Source organism: Syngnathus typhle, linkage group LG5, assembly GCF_033458585.1.
Source record: "Syngnathus typhle isolate RoL2023-S1 ecotype Sweden linkage group LG5, RoL_Styp_1.0, whole genome shotgun sequence".
Lineage (NCBI taxonomy): Eukaryota > Metazoa > Chordata > Actinopteri > Syngnathiformes > Syngnathidae > Syngnathus > Syngnathus typhle.
The window spans coordinates 1,447,576-1,464,170 of NC_083742.1; the positions used below are offsets into that span (position 1 = coordinate 1,447,576).

The window sequence follows — 16,595 nt, forward strand, 5'->3', positions numbered from 1 at the left end:
CACCAAATAATTCCCGAGCGCGGCGCCGCTGCTGCTCACTGCTCCCCTCTCCCCCAGGGGATTTGCATGTGTGTGTGTGTATTGAAGGATTTGGAGACACACAGAAGGTTTGAAAAAGTATTATGGCTTTTAAGCACGCCCGGTCCTACTCTACGGAGCTCTCTTTCACCTCTGTGGATGGAAGTCGGGGGCCGGTTCTCGACCAGGTGGCTGTCCGGGGACGGTGGATGGGGCTCGGACATGACTTTTACGCACGCCCAGTCCTATTCTATGAAGCTCTCTTCCACCTCCGTGGCTGGAAGTGCTACCTCCGGGAATGGAAGTCCACGCCGCCACACGCCTGGAAGTCGACGCCGGTGCTTGGGTCCTTGTACTTTGTTAACGCTACAATATAGTTATATACTAGATCTGTGGAATAACGACGAGGCTGACGTCAGGGCGCACGCGTGGCGTTGTTGACAAAGGTCGAGGAATTTGATCGATGGATTGAATGATTTGGAGTGACACAGATGATTTGATAATATTATTGTTTATATAATAGTTATTTGATATATAATTTATATATCGTTACATGGGCCTGTGGAATATTTTGAAGTGCAAGCGCCGAGAGCAGCGCTACGGGGCGCTATAGACTAACAAATCCCTGAGGCCTTAACAAAGGCATCTAAAAGCATCCGTAACGAAATACCAGCATCAAATAATTGAAGGGAGCCATCAATACGGCGCGGTCATACCAGCGACTTGCCTCGAATTGAGTTACTCGGCTTGCGCGTCGGATGACTTGACGTCGTATAGAAGTTGGGTTGATTCCAAGAGAATTAATTTAACTCGGGTGGTCAGCTGCGGACGAGTCCCTCCGCCCCGGTTTATTGAACCCGTTACTGGGGAGCCGGAGGCACTTTATTGAAAAGTGCACGTTTGACATTTTGGCGCCCAACGAGTTGAGGGGGGTTGTGAGTTAAGATTTATTAATAGATGTTTGCTCGCAGCTCCAAAACGAACCTGTATGGAGTTCTTTCAGTTTTTTCTTCCCAATAACTGTCATAATTCCGCTCACTGATACAAACAAATTGTTAGGGTTTGCAGAATATCTTCATCGTATGATTATGTTGGAATATAACCTGTAATAATTTAACTAGTTTGTCCTGTCTAGACAAAATTAGTTTACCAAAGTGCTAAGATCTTTTCAACTTATTGACTAGCTGCAGAGGAAGCAATCAAAGTTGCTTTGTTTACAGAACGTCGTAAAAGGTCCCCTGCTATGCTTTGATCAGAAGGGGACCGTCTTCACCTTATCCTGTGTGTTCCCACACCCCCACTTTCAACCCCCACTTTCAACCCCACTCTGTTTCTCTCAATAAATAAGCACCTGACGAGGCCTGAGTCAGACTTCATTCGACCATCGCTGTAAGCACAGCGACGAGTGAACTCTCCGCCTGCAGGTGTCTAAAATGACTTGCTTGACTCCAGTGTGGTTCTTGCAAAATAAGTTAGAGTGAGCACCACCCTAACACAAATGTCAGAACGGCCTTGAGTGTAAAGGGAAATGTACTTTCGGCAGTTTGCAAACACATTTCATTAAGGCTGCGTTAGACACATATAATCATATCAATATAATTTTTAGTAGTAGTGTGGTCGCTTAATAAGTGGAAAGGAATGTGCAGGCTACATAAATTAGTTTTCTTCAAAGTATTGTGGAACAGGAGGTCCAGAAAGGGAGCATATCTCAAGGCCGATGGGAACGCGAAAAACAACTCGTCTTTGTGGTCCAGACACCTGTGCTGAGCAGGGGAAAACCCAAACGAGGAGGAGATGACCATCGACCATCGACCAATCACCACACAATCTTTTGCATGTTTGAATATTCATATTGTGTTTCTTTAAAACTGGGCAACCCGGAAAAATGTGTCGTCTTTTCTGGAACTTACGTGTGTATTAAGTTACATATACGGTGAATAAGTTTAGAACTTACGTGTGTAACGTGTACGGTAAAGTCAGGGACTTGCGCGTACTAAGGATAGGTCAGGGACCTAGTGCTTCGTCGTGGCGGACAAGGGTGTGGTGACGATCGCATTCAAATAGCTGGGGTGCTTGTGAGATCCCCGAGGAGAAGTGAGGCCTCCTCAAAAAGTATCCGGTGGTAACAGTTCCTCCTGTGAGAGATCAGACCGCTAAAACATCCAAAATGTGCAACCAAATTGGGGGGAGTGGGTGTGTGATGAGAGGAATGAATGGAGTGAGATTGAGAGGAATGTATGCTGATGCGGAAGCGCAAATCGTGAGCTACATGAGAGATGGATTCAAATCCCTTTGTTTGTGTGTTCTGTGTATGTGCGTAATCTCTGTAAAAGTTTGTGTCAGTCTGTCGTCGTTTGTCTGAGCTCTGTGCGAGCACTTTGTGTATTGGCGGGCGTGCCGTGCGGATGCGTGTGTGTGTATGTGCGGTTGTGTGCGCGCTCGCTGTGTGTGCGTTTATGTGCAAATGTGTGGGTGCGGGCGTGTGAGGAGGAAGATGGGATGGATCAGAGAATGTTCAAGAAAGGACGGGGCCCGTTCGGCTCATACCGGCAAGGGTGGGGGCCAGCGGGACGTGCGGGCCTGGCCAGATTGTGACGTCAACATTGATACAATGTTGAGGAGAAGTGAGAGAAGAGAGGGGGGCTAACTTGTAAATAGTGATGAGATAATTGCTCAATTGATGGGGGTTAATAATTATCCAAATTTTAGTCACATGTTTTGAGGGACCACAGCAACAACATTGTATTTGCAGGCCATTAATTTAGTAGGTGATGACAGTGTTGTTTTATCAAAAAATGTGAGAGTGAAGGAGGAGGTTTGATTTGTAATCTGGCATTTGGGTGCCACTTTTAAGAGTCTGTGCAGGAGCATAGATTGTTTTGGTTGTTTTTAAAGATATATTTAACAGTTTATTTCGATGCAGTAAGGATATAGCAGTTTTGAAAGACTTAAAATTGAAAGCAAAATTACATTTTAATTCTGACATATGCCAGCTAACATGAGGATGGCAAATAAATAAATGAATAAATACTAGCTCAAATGTGGCATGTGTTTTAAATTGGGCGATAAGACATTCACTTTCGAGCACTATCATTTAGTGCTGCTGACAACAATAACTTATGAGATGGTGAATCAAGGAGGAGTGTCACAGGCGCTGTATGACCTATAAGTTGAACAATCACATTCATCGCATATGTTGGTAGATTGTTAAATTATATTACAGTTTATTACAAAAGATTTCGGAACTTTATTTGATGATAAACACTGGAACGAGGATTTTAGCCGTGTTAATGGGTAGTCTGGATGGATTGCTCAGAAGAAAAAAAGCATTTGATAAGGGCGGCTTGATAGTAAGATGATGAGTGTGCGCAACTGATAGGATACAAAATGTTAATAGGAAGATTTGGGGTGTAAGAAACAAATACTACACAGGAAAACTGATAACACAAAGATAGTTTTGTTAAACTTGTGTCCCAGTGTGTTCTTCCCTAGCGCGTGGCACGATTCCTGAACTGAGTCCTCTTACTCCACTGGCTGTCTCAAAATCAACAGAGGACTGTCCCTGGTCATGAGACACCTTTGACCTTTGGGAGAACAACAGAAACTGCTATCATGCTTGAAGGGGGCAAGCACAGCTTTTCACAGGACAAGAACCATACAGTTGGTGGAATACACACAGTTGCAGATCAAAAAGAAAATGGACTGAAAGAACAAAGACAAGATGGACGCATTTGAGAGTGGCGGACGATCCAGCCCTGAATCATCATCATGAGAATCTAAGAGGAGAGGCTGCTAAAGACTTGCATGAGTCACATGAAGTCAAACTGGGCACATTGCTAAAGACTGCTGAAGCATTACAAAGTTGGTGGAGTGTGGGACAAAAGGGATGGAAGTGTGTTTGGGTGCTGGGGCGGACATATCTGAGGAGTTTTGATAAAAGAGGGAATGATAAGGCTGTTTATTGACACTGAAACGGGGATAACAACAAAATACATAGATATGGACAGTGAAGATGCACTAATAATAATAAATCACACGACAGCAAAATAGTAACACAGGGCACTACTTTTAAAAAGGATACAGTAGGGCTTTAAATAACAAATACAGTGACATGACCCTTGCGAAAATTGATTTATTTATTTCATGATAGGCATTTAGGGTTAGGATTAACCATCCATCCATCCATCCATTTTGGTGCCGAAACCCGGGACCCTCATACCCGCCATCTGGCTGACGGAGGACGACACGCTGTACACCGTCGACGGGCCAGCGTCCATTAGGAGGACCTGGTAAAGAAAGACCTGGGAAGGAAATTCTTCGCTGGGCCAGCATCTTAGGTCTGCCTTCGTCTGACAGAGGTGGATTGACGGGGACCTGGCAGTGCATCGAACCAGGAGTCAAGTAAGTTAACAATTGTGTTGTTGTGAAACGCGTAAAAGGTGCACGGGAGACAGCTTGGGTTCAAGTCCCAGGGGAAGAAACAGGCTAAGAAAAGCAGAGCTTCTTTTTCGTTCATCGAAGGAGTGCGTAGATTCTTCTTTGTCTGTTTTTCCAAGCTGAGGGATCTGGCTTGGGTTAGAGTCCCAGTGGAAGGAACGTGCTAAGAAACACGGAGCTTCTTTTTTTGGTAATCAAAGAAGAGTGTAGATTTTTCTTTGTACGTTTTTCCGGCCAAAGAACAGCTTGGGTTCAAATCCCAGCGGAAGGAATGGGCTAAGAAAAAGAACAGAGCTTCTTTTTCTTAATTGAAGAAGGGCGTAGATTCTTTTTTTTGTCCATTCTTCCAAGCTGTGTTGGAGGGTTTTACACCCATCCTGGATAGGCTTAGAAATAAAAAGCGTTGGTGTTTGTGTGGTTGAGCGAGTGCGACTGGTAGATAAATTGACTGCAGAGAGAATTTGGTGAGAGGTCAATTTAAACCTGCATTGAGGATCTTCAAAGAAAAGAGAAAAGAAATAAAAAATTGTATAAACCTAAAATACCAAATTAAGATGGGAAACAGAACCGGTAAATCCCTAGCTCTTGAAAGAGATGAGAAGTACATGGCGAGTAAATTTCTTAATTGTATGCAATATGCCGAAGTGGAAGAAAAAGTATGGAGTAGAAGCAAAGTTGAAAGTGGAAGTCTGGAAGATAGTGGTTGATGTTTTGGAGGAGAGTGTTAATAGGAAGTCAAAGGGACTGAAAAAGAAAAGTAAAGAGAAAGAATTGATTTGTGCTAGAATGTGGTTGAATGCTTCGCAAGAGAGAAGAGAACAAATCCAAAAGACAAAAGATAGAAAGTTGAGAAGTGATGAGGCTGCGTCTGTTTGTCAGGCCGGAAGACAATGAGACCACAGTGCGTAGGCGCACTGTCCCGGCCACGGCTCCAGCCGCAGCTGGAAATGCAGCTCAAGCGGAGCAAGAGGGATCTTCCTCTCGTATGCAAAACTTGTATCCAGGTTTAACAGACCTGCACCCTCCCCCATATAACAGAAAGAAAAGTCAGTGTCACATTGCTAGAAGTCCTGTACAAACAAGAAGTTTGACCACTGCTGCTAGGTTTTCCCAAAATTTGGACAATGTTGATGTGTGCCCAATGATACAGGTGCCAAACCCTATTGTAGGGGAAGGCCAACCTCCACATACGTATGTTTTTCGGCCATGGACTTTGGAAGAGGCAAGAAAAGCAGTTGAAGGGGTTACCCCTGTTGCTGAAGACCCAGATAAATGGGCAGAAGACATGGCTGTAATCATACATTCCTATAGACTGAATGGGCATGAGGCAAGAGAAGCTGCAATGTCTTCTTTGGGAAAAGACTGGGCAAAGGTTAGAGGTCATTATACAGGTAGAAATAATCAAGGGCCCTTTCCCTATCCCGGTGAGGGAAATCAATTGGTAGGGGAGTATGCAGCACAATGGAATGATCTTGTGCAAAGAGTGAGAACTATATTTTGAAGACGAGCGAATTATGGTCATTTGGCAGGAATTAAACAGAAGCCTGTGGAAGATACTGATGATTTTCGCTTAAGATTTGAAAAAGAATTCAGGGTGCATAGTGGCATCCCATTCAATGATGCAGCTGAGAGTGCTTATCAGCAACAGCTTAAAAATGCGCTACTTACGAATTTCCGCCCTGAAATCGGCAACTGGGTGAGGAAACATTTGGTGGAAGTAGATTTTGCAAGTGTGACGACTATGCAATGGGCCAGACATGCTGAAAAAGTGATCAAAAGAGGCAAAGGTTCTGATGTATTTCATCTAGGTGATGATGATGATGTTGACCTAGATGAAGATACAACAGTCTTCTTTCATGGGTCCCAGCACGCCAGAGGAAGAGGTAGAGGCCAACAAGGTCGCAGGCCTCCACATAATTCAAAACCCCCACCAGATTCAGAGACCTGTTGGAACTGTGGGGGGCGAGGACACTTCGCAAGAGAGTGTCGTCGGGCAAAACGACACCAATCAAAGGGTGGAGGAAGGGGCAGAGGAAAAGCCAAATTCTCAGCATGACTAGATTGCCCCCCTGTGATCTCTTGTCCTCCTACGGAGGAAGAGATAGTAGATGTCCATGCAGCATGGGACATTTTGAATGCATTAAAAGAAAAACCATATGTTACCTTAATCATTGGAGGAAGTGAAGTAGAGTTTTTGTGTGATACCGGAGCGTGTAAGACCGTAATAAAAACTAAAGTCCCAAATCTAAAGGCCTCCCAAAATACTATTTGGGTAAAATCAGCTGATGGGCAGGTACACAAGGAGAGTATCTCCAATCCAGTTGTAGTGAGAGATGATGAAACGGGAGTCATAGCTTCAGTCTCGATTGTGCTATCCCCAAAATGTCCCATAAACCTTCTGGGACGAGATCTGATGACTAGATTGGGAATTGCAATAATTCCAGTAAAGGATGGCATGCGAGCATGTAGAGTGAGAGATGTGGACTCATATGCTGCACAAGCAGGTGAGCGGATTTTCTGTTCCTATGACGTCTCTGCTGAACAGAATCACAAGCTACCAGGCAATTTGCTGAGTGAAGCCCGAAAACAATTGACACGACCTGAATCAGAAATGCCTTGTAATCAATTACATGTCACCATGAATATCCTCACTGACCCACATGTCATGTTGACTATATTGAAAGTTTTCTCAGTGACACAGAAGTAACTTTAACAATCACTGCTCTGTACACTGATCGCAGGTCATTTGCAGCTGCTGCTGTGCTTCTGCCCGCTCCTCAGGATGACAAATACAAGTTGTCGGCTGTACCCCACATTTCATTGTTTAAACCTCACAGTATAACATGGGCAGATGTGGGTTGCCGGATTAAACTTGCTGATTCTGTCACTGATTATGAGGATAAAGGTGATGGGTGGAGCTACAGTACCAGTTGTGACATGTGGAAGCGAACTGTGTGTGAAGTAGGTGTTGGTGGGGCAGGGGCGTATGCGCGTCCCTGACTAGTTAACATTTGTTTGAATGAAAAGGAGGAGGGGGAATTGGCTGGGCTTCCTGACAAGCTGTGGACAAAAGGGCCATCTGATGTAGGACAGTTAACATCCATTCCGCCAGTGCAGATCAAACCAAGATCAGAGTGGCGTCCAAGAGTTAAGCAATATCCTTCAAAACAGGAGGCAATAAACGGGATTGCCCCTGTTATAAATGATCTTTTGTCAGGATGAATCATTAGGAAGTGCTCGGATTCTCCTTGCAACACCTCTATTTTTCCAGTTCGAAAGGCCAATAAAATTGATTGGCGAATGATACAAGATTTACGAGCAGTGAATGATGCAGTGCAGACAAGAGCACCTAATGTGCCTGACCCACACACACTTCTGAACACTTTGAAACCTACCCAGAAGTTTTTCACGGTAATTGATCTTAGTAATGCATTTTTCTCGGTGCCAATTCACCCAGACTCACAGTTCTGGTTTGCGTTCACCTTTAAAGGGCAAAGTTATACGTACACCAGATTGCCACAGGGATTTGCTGATAGTCCAACTATTTTTATGCAAGCTATCATGGCCTGTTTGGCTGATTTTCAGATGTCAAACAAAAGCCAACTTCTAGTTTATGTAGATGATCTCCTGGTGGCCTCTGAAACTGAAGCTGCTTGCAGGGAAGACTCCTTGGCATTGTTACGCTATCTCTGCAAAACAGGGAATAAAGTGAACAAGAACAAACTCCAATGGGTCAGACAGGAAGTGAACTATTTAGGTCACACGTTGACAGCTTCGGGAAGACAGATACAGAAAACCAGAAAGCAAATCATTGCAGATGCACCAAAACCGGAGACGAAGAAACAAATTATGTCATTTTTGGGGCTCTGCAATTACTGCAGAGCATGGATCCCACATTATGCGGAAAAGACGCAACCGCTGTTAGATATTGCGCATGGAGTCCCCATGGCAATGACAGAAAAATTAATGTGGACTCCGGAAGCAGACGATGCTTTTGTAGTGCTGAAACAGGCTCTGATGGAAACCACATCTCTTATCTTGCCAGATTACAGTAAAACCTTTGTACAAACCGCAGACTGCAGGAATGGTTTTATGACTTCAGTGTTGCTGCAGAGTTATGGCAGCAAACTACGGCCAATTGCATTTTATTCGAAAAAATTGGATCCAGTGGCTCTATCCTTGCCAGACTGTGTCCAAGCAGTATGCGCGGCAGCGCTTGCAGTGAGACAATCTGCAGATGTGGTGCTCTTTCACAAAATGGAGTTGCTAGTTCCACATGCTGTAGACGTGTTGCTACTGCAAAGCAAGATGAACTTTTTGTCACCTGCCAGACACCTATCCTACACTGCTACGCTTCTGTCACAACCACACATTGTGATAAAGAGGTGCACAGTCCTTAATCCAGCAACGTTGATTCCGTTGCCGGGGAATGGTACACCACATAACTGTTTGGATGCTACAGAACATCTACAGCTGCCCAGACAAGATTTAATTGACACACCACTTGACGAAGGGGAAAAGTGGTTTGTGGATGGGTCATGTTCAAAGGATCCTAGAGGGAACAATCAAAGTGGGTATGCAATTGTGAGATTGCCAGACCAAATTGTTGAAGCAGAGAGGCTTCCATGCAACAGGTCAGCGCAGGCGGCTGAGCTGATTGCACTAACAAGAGCTTGTGAATTGGCGGAAGATAAGGAAGTCACTGTATACACAGACAGTCAGTATGCGTTTTCTACTCTGTTCTATTTTGTAAAACAATGGGAGCGCAGGGGGATGACAACATCAACTGGTAAGCCGGTTACCCATGCCTCCTTGTTAAAAGACTTGTTACAGGCCATTCATTTACCTGCTAAACTAGCTGTGTGTAAATGTGCTGCTCACACCACAGGCACAGATGAAGCCTCGAATGGAAACAGATTAGCAGACAGAATTGCTAAAGAAGCAACGGCAGGGAAACATGGCCATGAATTTTTTTTAATAGATTCAGAGGACACGCAACTCATAGATAAGACTATACTGTCAGATATGCAGGGCAATGCTCCAATGGTGGAAAAAAGAATGTGGACAACAAAAGGTGCGATAGCGGATACAGATGATATCCTCCGCATCAATGACAAACCTGTTTTACCTAAATCACTTTTTAAGGCAGCAGCAATAGCGACGCATGGGCCTTGCCATGTGTCGACAGGGGGGATGAGGTCCATCATACATCAACAATTCACTACCTTTGGTTTGGATGTTTACTTAAAATTTTTTTGTAAAGCATGTCCCGTTTGTGTGAAACATAATCCACAAGGAAACATGAGACCTAAGAGAGGCTCATTTCCAAAACCGTCTTACCCATTTCAAATCATGCACATGGATTTTATTGAGCTCACACAAAGTGGACCTCACAAATACTGCCTAGTGATGATTGATGCATTTTCCAAATGGGTGGAAATAGTTCCATCTAAACATGCAGATGCCTTAACAGTGGCAAAAGCCATTTGCAAAGCCATCATACCGACTCATGGCATTCCCCAAACCATTTACAGTGATAATGGTCCACATTTTGTGAACCAAGTGGTACAGAACATGGCTGTACACCTTGGGATAACGTTAAAAAACCACTGCGCTTATCACCCTTCCAGCGCTGGCCTGGTTGAACGAGCAAACTATACTATCAAAAGCAGGTTAAAGAAATGCATGGAAACAACAGGCAGACCTTGGCCAGAGTGCCTAGACTTAGTGAAGCTCTATATGAGGATTACTCCCACTTCAGAAGGGCTAACACCTTTTGAAATCATCCACGGGAGGCCATATAGACTACCTGTGTTCCATGCAGATTTACAAAAGGCAGATGAAGAACAGTCTTTGGCAGATTACATGGTCAGAACGCTCAGACTGACAGAGGTGTCAAATGCAAATTTACTGCCGCCTGATCTTTCATCCTCACAGGTTGACAACACCATCAAGCCAGGAGACTGGGTCTACATCAAAGTCATCAAAAGAAAGAACTGGGCCAGCCCACGGTGGGAGGGACCATTCCAAGCCTTGCTGACTACCCCCACTGCAGTAAAGATCGCTGAACGGCCCAGCTGGATTCACCTCAGCCACTGCAAGCTACAAGGAGTGCTGGACCCCTAATTCGGAGTGGTTGGGAAGCCTGATTTCAAACTAGCCTCATCGTCTAGGGTTAGACGTCTCAATGTTGGTGACGAGAACAACAACACCCACTCCGCTAGGCGAGGGTATGCCTCGGAGTCTCTGTCATTCAAGTAGCAACGGGGCTCCATATGCCAGGTGGATCCTCTGCTGCGTTGTGGTTGGAGCGTGCTATGGTCTATGGACTCAACTGAACAGACCAAGTGATAATGTTGACCGTGGAAGACGATGGTCACACGATGAGAACTTTGAGGACTGGTCATGGGACCCCAGAAACCCCTACGAAACCAACACTTGGTACCGCTACGTCAAATTCACTGTGAGGTCGCACACAGAGGATGGTTGCTATGTTTGTTCCAAACTTCCTCCTTCCTCTACACAAGTTCGCTTGGAGGCCAGAGCAATGAATGTCACTGAAGCGAAATGCATGGCATCCATGGGAGGAGTTGGATATCAACACCATGCTGTCACAGTCAGTGATGCCGACCCTTCCCGCCCTGGACTTGCAGAAGGTACCTGTGATCAGCTTTTCTGGACAAATCTCAATGTGACTGTTAAAGGACGAACATTGCCGCAGGTCGCCTACACAGAGCGGCCGCCTGGAGTGAACTATACGTGTTACATCCAAGGAAGCGAGACCCACAAATGCATTGACAGTGACTGCTCTCCAGGAGGGAACTGGATGGGCGCTCTGGACATCGCCACCGAGTGTCAAGATAAGAGAGCCATTTCAGGTGGTGAGGGCTCTCCGACCAACATGGCTGCACCATCGAACGGAACATACTTCATACGGAATGGCTGGTGGCTTTGTGGTCACAAGGTTTATCCGATGCTGCCCGCCAACTGGACAGGAGTGTGTGCACCAGTGTGGGTGACGGACCACACCTACAGGATACAACATCGTCAGCTGACGACAGCACACAACTCTTCTGGACGTCAACGTAGGGCGATTACAACCTTTGACCCCCATGACCCTGTCTGGGGTGCGAATGTTCCGGACGACCATAAAATATGGCCTGTCGGAAACAAAGTTGTTCATGCGCTTTTTCCTTGGATCGGAGTTGGAAAACAATCTCTCTTCATCGAGACACTGAACTATCGTTTTCAGTCCTTTGTGAACCTCTCACTGCAAGTCGATGATGGACAGAATAGAGAGATCCAGGCTATTAGACTAATGGTCTTGCAAAACAGGATGGTTCTGGACTTGTTAACGGCAGCACAAGGTGGTGTATGCCACATCATTGGGACTTCCTGTTGCACATACATTCCAGGAGATAACGACACGCACATCAAGGAAGCCATGAACTCATTGAGGAATTTACAGCAGGCCATGTCGGAGGACAAAATCCCACGTCAATGGGATTTCTTTTCATGGCTATTCTCTGGCGCCTGGTGGCAGTTGCTGTTGAAACTTTTGGCTCCTGTGCTTGCTGTGCTGGTATTGTTGTGCTTGTTTACGACCTGTGTTATCCCGTGTTTGAAGTCTGCTGTGACAAGGTTTGTGTCTTCTACCGTGGCACAAGTACATATACAGCTTCTTAGAGATGACGGATGTGATAACTATGATGTGGTGCAAAACGTGGATTGCGTAGATGCTGTTTGACTCGGCATTGTTTTACGGAAAGTTGATGATTTGACCATCGAAAATGCCTTGCAAGTGATGGATTCAATGATGTACCGTTTCTGTGTTTTTCTTTTTCTTTTTTTATTGATAACAGTCTGGTCGCCTAAGGCAGAGGGACCGTGTAACTCTTTTCCTGCATTTAATCTGGCCGCAGTTTTTTAAGTTGCACATACTTTGGACTGGAGTATTGAGGGAAAAACGTCACTGGAAGTTATTGCTTTCATTGTATTTTCTTACTTATGTTTGGTTGTTCGGGTTTGACATAATCATATGATAAAACAGGAGGGATATGTTAGGGTTTGCAGAATATCTTCATCGTATGATTATGTTGGAATGTAACCTGTAATAATTTAACTAGTTTGTCCTGTCTAGACAAAATTAGTTTACCAAAGTGCTAAGATCATTTCAACTGATTGACTAGACGCAGAGGAAGCAATCAAAGTTGCTTTGTTTACAGAAAGTCGTAAAAGGCCCCCTGCTATGCTTTGATCAGCAGGGGAGCGTCTCCACCCTATCCTGTGTGTTCCAACACCCCCACTTTCAACCCCACTCTGTTTCTCTCAATAAATAAGCGCCTGACGAGGCCTGAGTCAGACTTCATTCGACCATCGCTGTAAGCACAGCGACGAGTGAACTCTCCGCCTGCAGGTGCCTGAAACGACTAACTTGACTCCAGTGTGGTTCTTGCAAAATAAGTTAGAGTGAGCAACACCCTAACACTTGATGTCTGTTTTTGTACAAATGTCCGCTGTCAGCAGGGCTATAAGCTCACTGACAGGAGTGCGATGATTTTTGTTTGTGTTGCCGAGCGTGTGGTGGACTAGCTAGAAGTTCCGCGGGCCTGACTATAATGAGTGTGGTGATGAGAGGGGACGCTTTGCAGGTTCCTTTTGATACGTAATGACACATTGGATGAATGTGTCAAAAGGGGGAGTGGTAAAATAAAAATGGGTGAGTAGGTTGTAAAATAGAAATGGGTGAGTAGGTTTCAATTTGTAATTGTGATATACAAAGTTTTTTTTCCAAATTCACTTGTTTTTAAGCTTTAACAGGACATGTCAGGATTCAACTAGCAGTGATGGAAGGAGCAGAGGAAGACCAGTGACATCTGGTTGTGGTGTGGTGACAACAAATTATAGCATCGCTTGCCAAAGGATGCATAGGGTATCTGTGCCCTCGTGTCTTTGATAATGCCTGTAGTGGTTGTCCCCATTGAAACACAGAATCTCAATTGGAACATGGAGTCCCCACTGGCGGGGCTCCTGAAGCGAGCCAAAAGAGACGTTTTGCCCCCATGGTTGAGCGACAACAATCCAACATATATTGACGCCATAGGTGTGCCAGATAAGTATGAACTCGTTAATCAAGTGTCCTCGGGATTCGAAAGCATTTTCCTATGGATCACCCCCAATAAAAATGTATCATTTGCAGCGGTCCATGAACAATTGGCTTTGATGTCATTCCAAAATAGAATTGCGTTGGACATGCTATTGGTTAAGGAACATGGTGTGTGCGGAATGTTTGGTGATGCATGTTGTACTTTCATCCCCAACAACACGGCGCCAGGGGGCCGACTGACCCAGGCGTTGGAAGGACTAAGGACACTGAATAAAAAGATGAAAGATCATTCAGGTGTACGCACCGATATTTGGTCTGATTGGATGAAAACGTTCGGAAGCTGGAAAGGCCTCATCATGTCTGTGCTCGTTGCTGTGGCTTTACTGCAGTGATGATTTTGTTGTTGTATTCCATGTATTAGGTCACTCACTGTCCGGTTGATCGAGAAAACCGTTGGCCTGTTGTCACCGAACGGCCAATATACCCTGGTGACTCAACATGAGCCACGGGGGGAAGAAAGGACCGACAGTGTGCTGGTCGCTGCTTGCTAGCGTAACGGGTGATGACCTCATCAATGAGGTCATGAGAGGGAATAAAGGGAAATGTACTTTCAGCAGTTTGCAAACACATTTGATTAAGGCTGCGTTAGACACATATAATCATATCAATATAATTTTTAGTAGTAGTGTGGTCGCTTAATAAGTGGAAAGGAATGTGCAGGCTACATGAATTTGTTTTCTTCAAAGTATTGTGGAACAGGAGGTCCAGAAAGGGAGCATATCTCAAGGCCGATGGGAACGCGAAAAACAACTCGTCTTTGTGGTCCAGACACCTGTGCTGAGCAGGGGAAAACCCAAACGAGGAGGAGATGACCATCGACCATCGACCAATCACCACACAATCGTTTGCATGTTTGAATATTCATATTGTGTTTTTTTAAAACTGGGCAACCCGGAAAAATGTGTCGTCTTTTCTGGTCACGAAGGCACACGAGTTTTTGTGTTAAGGACCCAAGACCCAGTATTAGCTTGCTTTGTCAGGATTAAACAATTGGTAAATTCGGTCTGATTGATCTACTGGTCTTCTCTTTGACAGAACGAACTCGCAAAATTGTTAGGTGCGCCAGTGTGTGGATTAGAACATAGCAATTCTTGTGTTAAGTGTTGATCACAATTTGGAGTCAGATCAATAGCTAAAATCCGTATCCTAACAAGTGACATAAAAACAGTCTCTTTAAGGAATACAGTCCTAGAAAAGAACCTTTGAAGCACGGGAGGATTAGAACTGTTTTGTGTCATAGTAAACGGTGACCGCTACCCCTTAGCACGTTACTTTAAGGATGAGTAAAGATGATCTCCTTCTTAACTTGTATTTGTATGGAGTACTAAAAATAACATTAGTGGTGTACGCAGAGTATGCGGCACAACTTGCTAGAGCTAGAGGGGTCGGTACATGGGCACGGATCTTGGGTACAGACAGAGAAGACGAACCAGTAGACGAGGAACCAGTGGATGTTTTAAAGTTCATCCGAAAACCAAAGCCAAGAAGGAGGCAGACACCTTGAAGACCAAACGAAGAGTCTATTCTTGATCTTTGAAAAGTAGAAAGGTTTTCTCTCTTCTGCATTTTCCTCTCCCTTTTTTTTATTTTTTATTTTTATTATTTTATTTTTTAATTTTTTTAATTTATATATATAGGATATATATTTTTTTTCCCTCCTCACAAAAGGATGAGTGGATTACAAATTTTTTGGTTCCTGAACAATTGGATTACAACCTTTTTGTTTCCCGACGCTGAGTGGATTAGAAATTTTTTTGTTCCTGAACAAGTGGATTACAACCTTTTTGTTTCCCGACACTGAGTGGATTACAATTTTTTTTTTTGTTCCTGAACAAGTGGATTACAACCTTTTTGTTTCCCGACGCTGAGTGGATTACAAATTTTTTGTTCCTGAACAAGTGGATTACAACCTTTTTGTTTCCCGACGCTGAGTGGATTACAAATTATTTTTGTTCCTGAACAAGTGGATTACAACCTTTTTGTTTCCCGATGCTGAGTGGATTACAAAATTTTTTGTTCCTGAACAAGTGGATTACAACCTTTTTGTTTCCCGACGCTAAATGGATTACAATTTTTTTTGTTCCTGAACAAGGGGATTACAACCTTTTTGTTTCCCGACGCTGAGTGGATTACAACATTTTTTGTTCCTGAACAAGTGGATTACAACCTTTTTGTTTCCCGACGCTGAGTGGATTACAATTTTTTTTGTTCCTGAACAAGTGGATTACAACCTTTTTGTTTCCCGACGCTGAGTGGATTACAATTTTTTTTGTTCCTGAACAAGTGGATTACAACCTTTTTGTTCCCGACGCTGAGTGGATTACAAATTTTTTGTTCCTGAACAAGTGGACTACAACCTTTTTGTTTCCCGACGCTGAGTGGATTACAAATATTTTTGTTCCTGAACAAGTGGATTACAACCTTTTTGTTTCCCGACGCTGAGTGGATTACAAAATTTTTTTGGTTCCTGAACAAGTGGATTACAACCTTTTTGTTTCCCGACGCTGAGTGGATTACAAATTTTTTTTTTGTTCCTGAACAAGTGGATTACAACCTTTTTGTTTCCCGACGCTGAGTGGATTACACTTTTTTTTTTTTGTTCCTGAACAAGTGGATTACAACCTTTTTGTTTCCCGAAGCAATTGGGGAGTACAATTGTTGTTGCTGTATTCATTTGGTGGATTACAAATTATTAATATTTGAATTAATTTTTATTTTAAATTTTTATTTGTATTATTTTTTTAAATTATTATTATATATATATATATTTTTTCTCTTTCCTTTTCTTCTTCCGTTCTTTTCTTTTTCTTTCTCACTCCTTTCCTTTTTTTCTTTTTCCCCTATTAACACGTTACTTTTTCCGTTGAGTGCAACAGTTGAAGCAGAACGAGGGTATTGAGGATTTTTACAGTACAGGAGAAAGACGACCGGTCAATACGATCCTCTTACGGCTTGTCTGGTTCATGATTCTTAG

The 16,595-nt window shown here is 43.9% G+C and overlaps 1 protein-coding gene across 3 annotated transcripts in view; it reads left to right on the forward strand.

Moving 5' to 3' along the window:
* LOC133154557 (uncharacterized) overlaps positions 1-12,888 on the forward strand; it is a 71,261-nt gene extending 58,373 nt beyond the window's left edge. For all 3 annotated transcript variants that reach the window (XM_061279372.1, XM_061279374.1, XM_061279373.1), the window contains exon 2: positions 4,169-12,888. In XM_061279372.1, the coding sequence (XP_061135356.1) occupies positions 7,756-10,581 (2,826 nt within the window). In that variant the 5' untranslated portion in view covers positions 4,169-7,755 and the 3' untranslated portion in view covers positions 10,582-12,888. The remainder of the gene's footprint in view (positions 1-4,168) is intronic.
* The last annotated feature ends 3,707 nt before the right edge of the window (positions 12,889-16,595 follow it).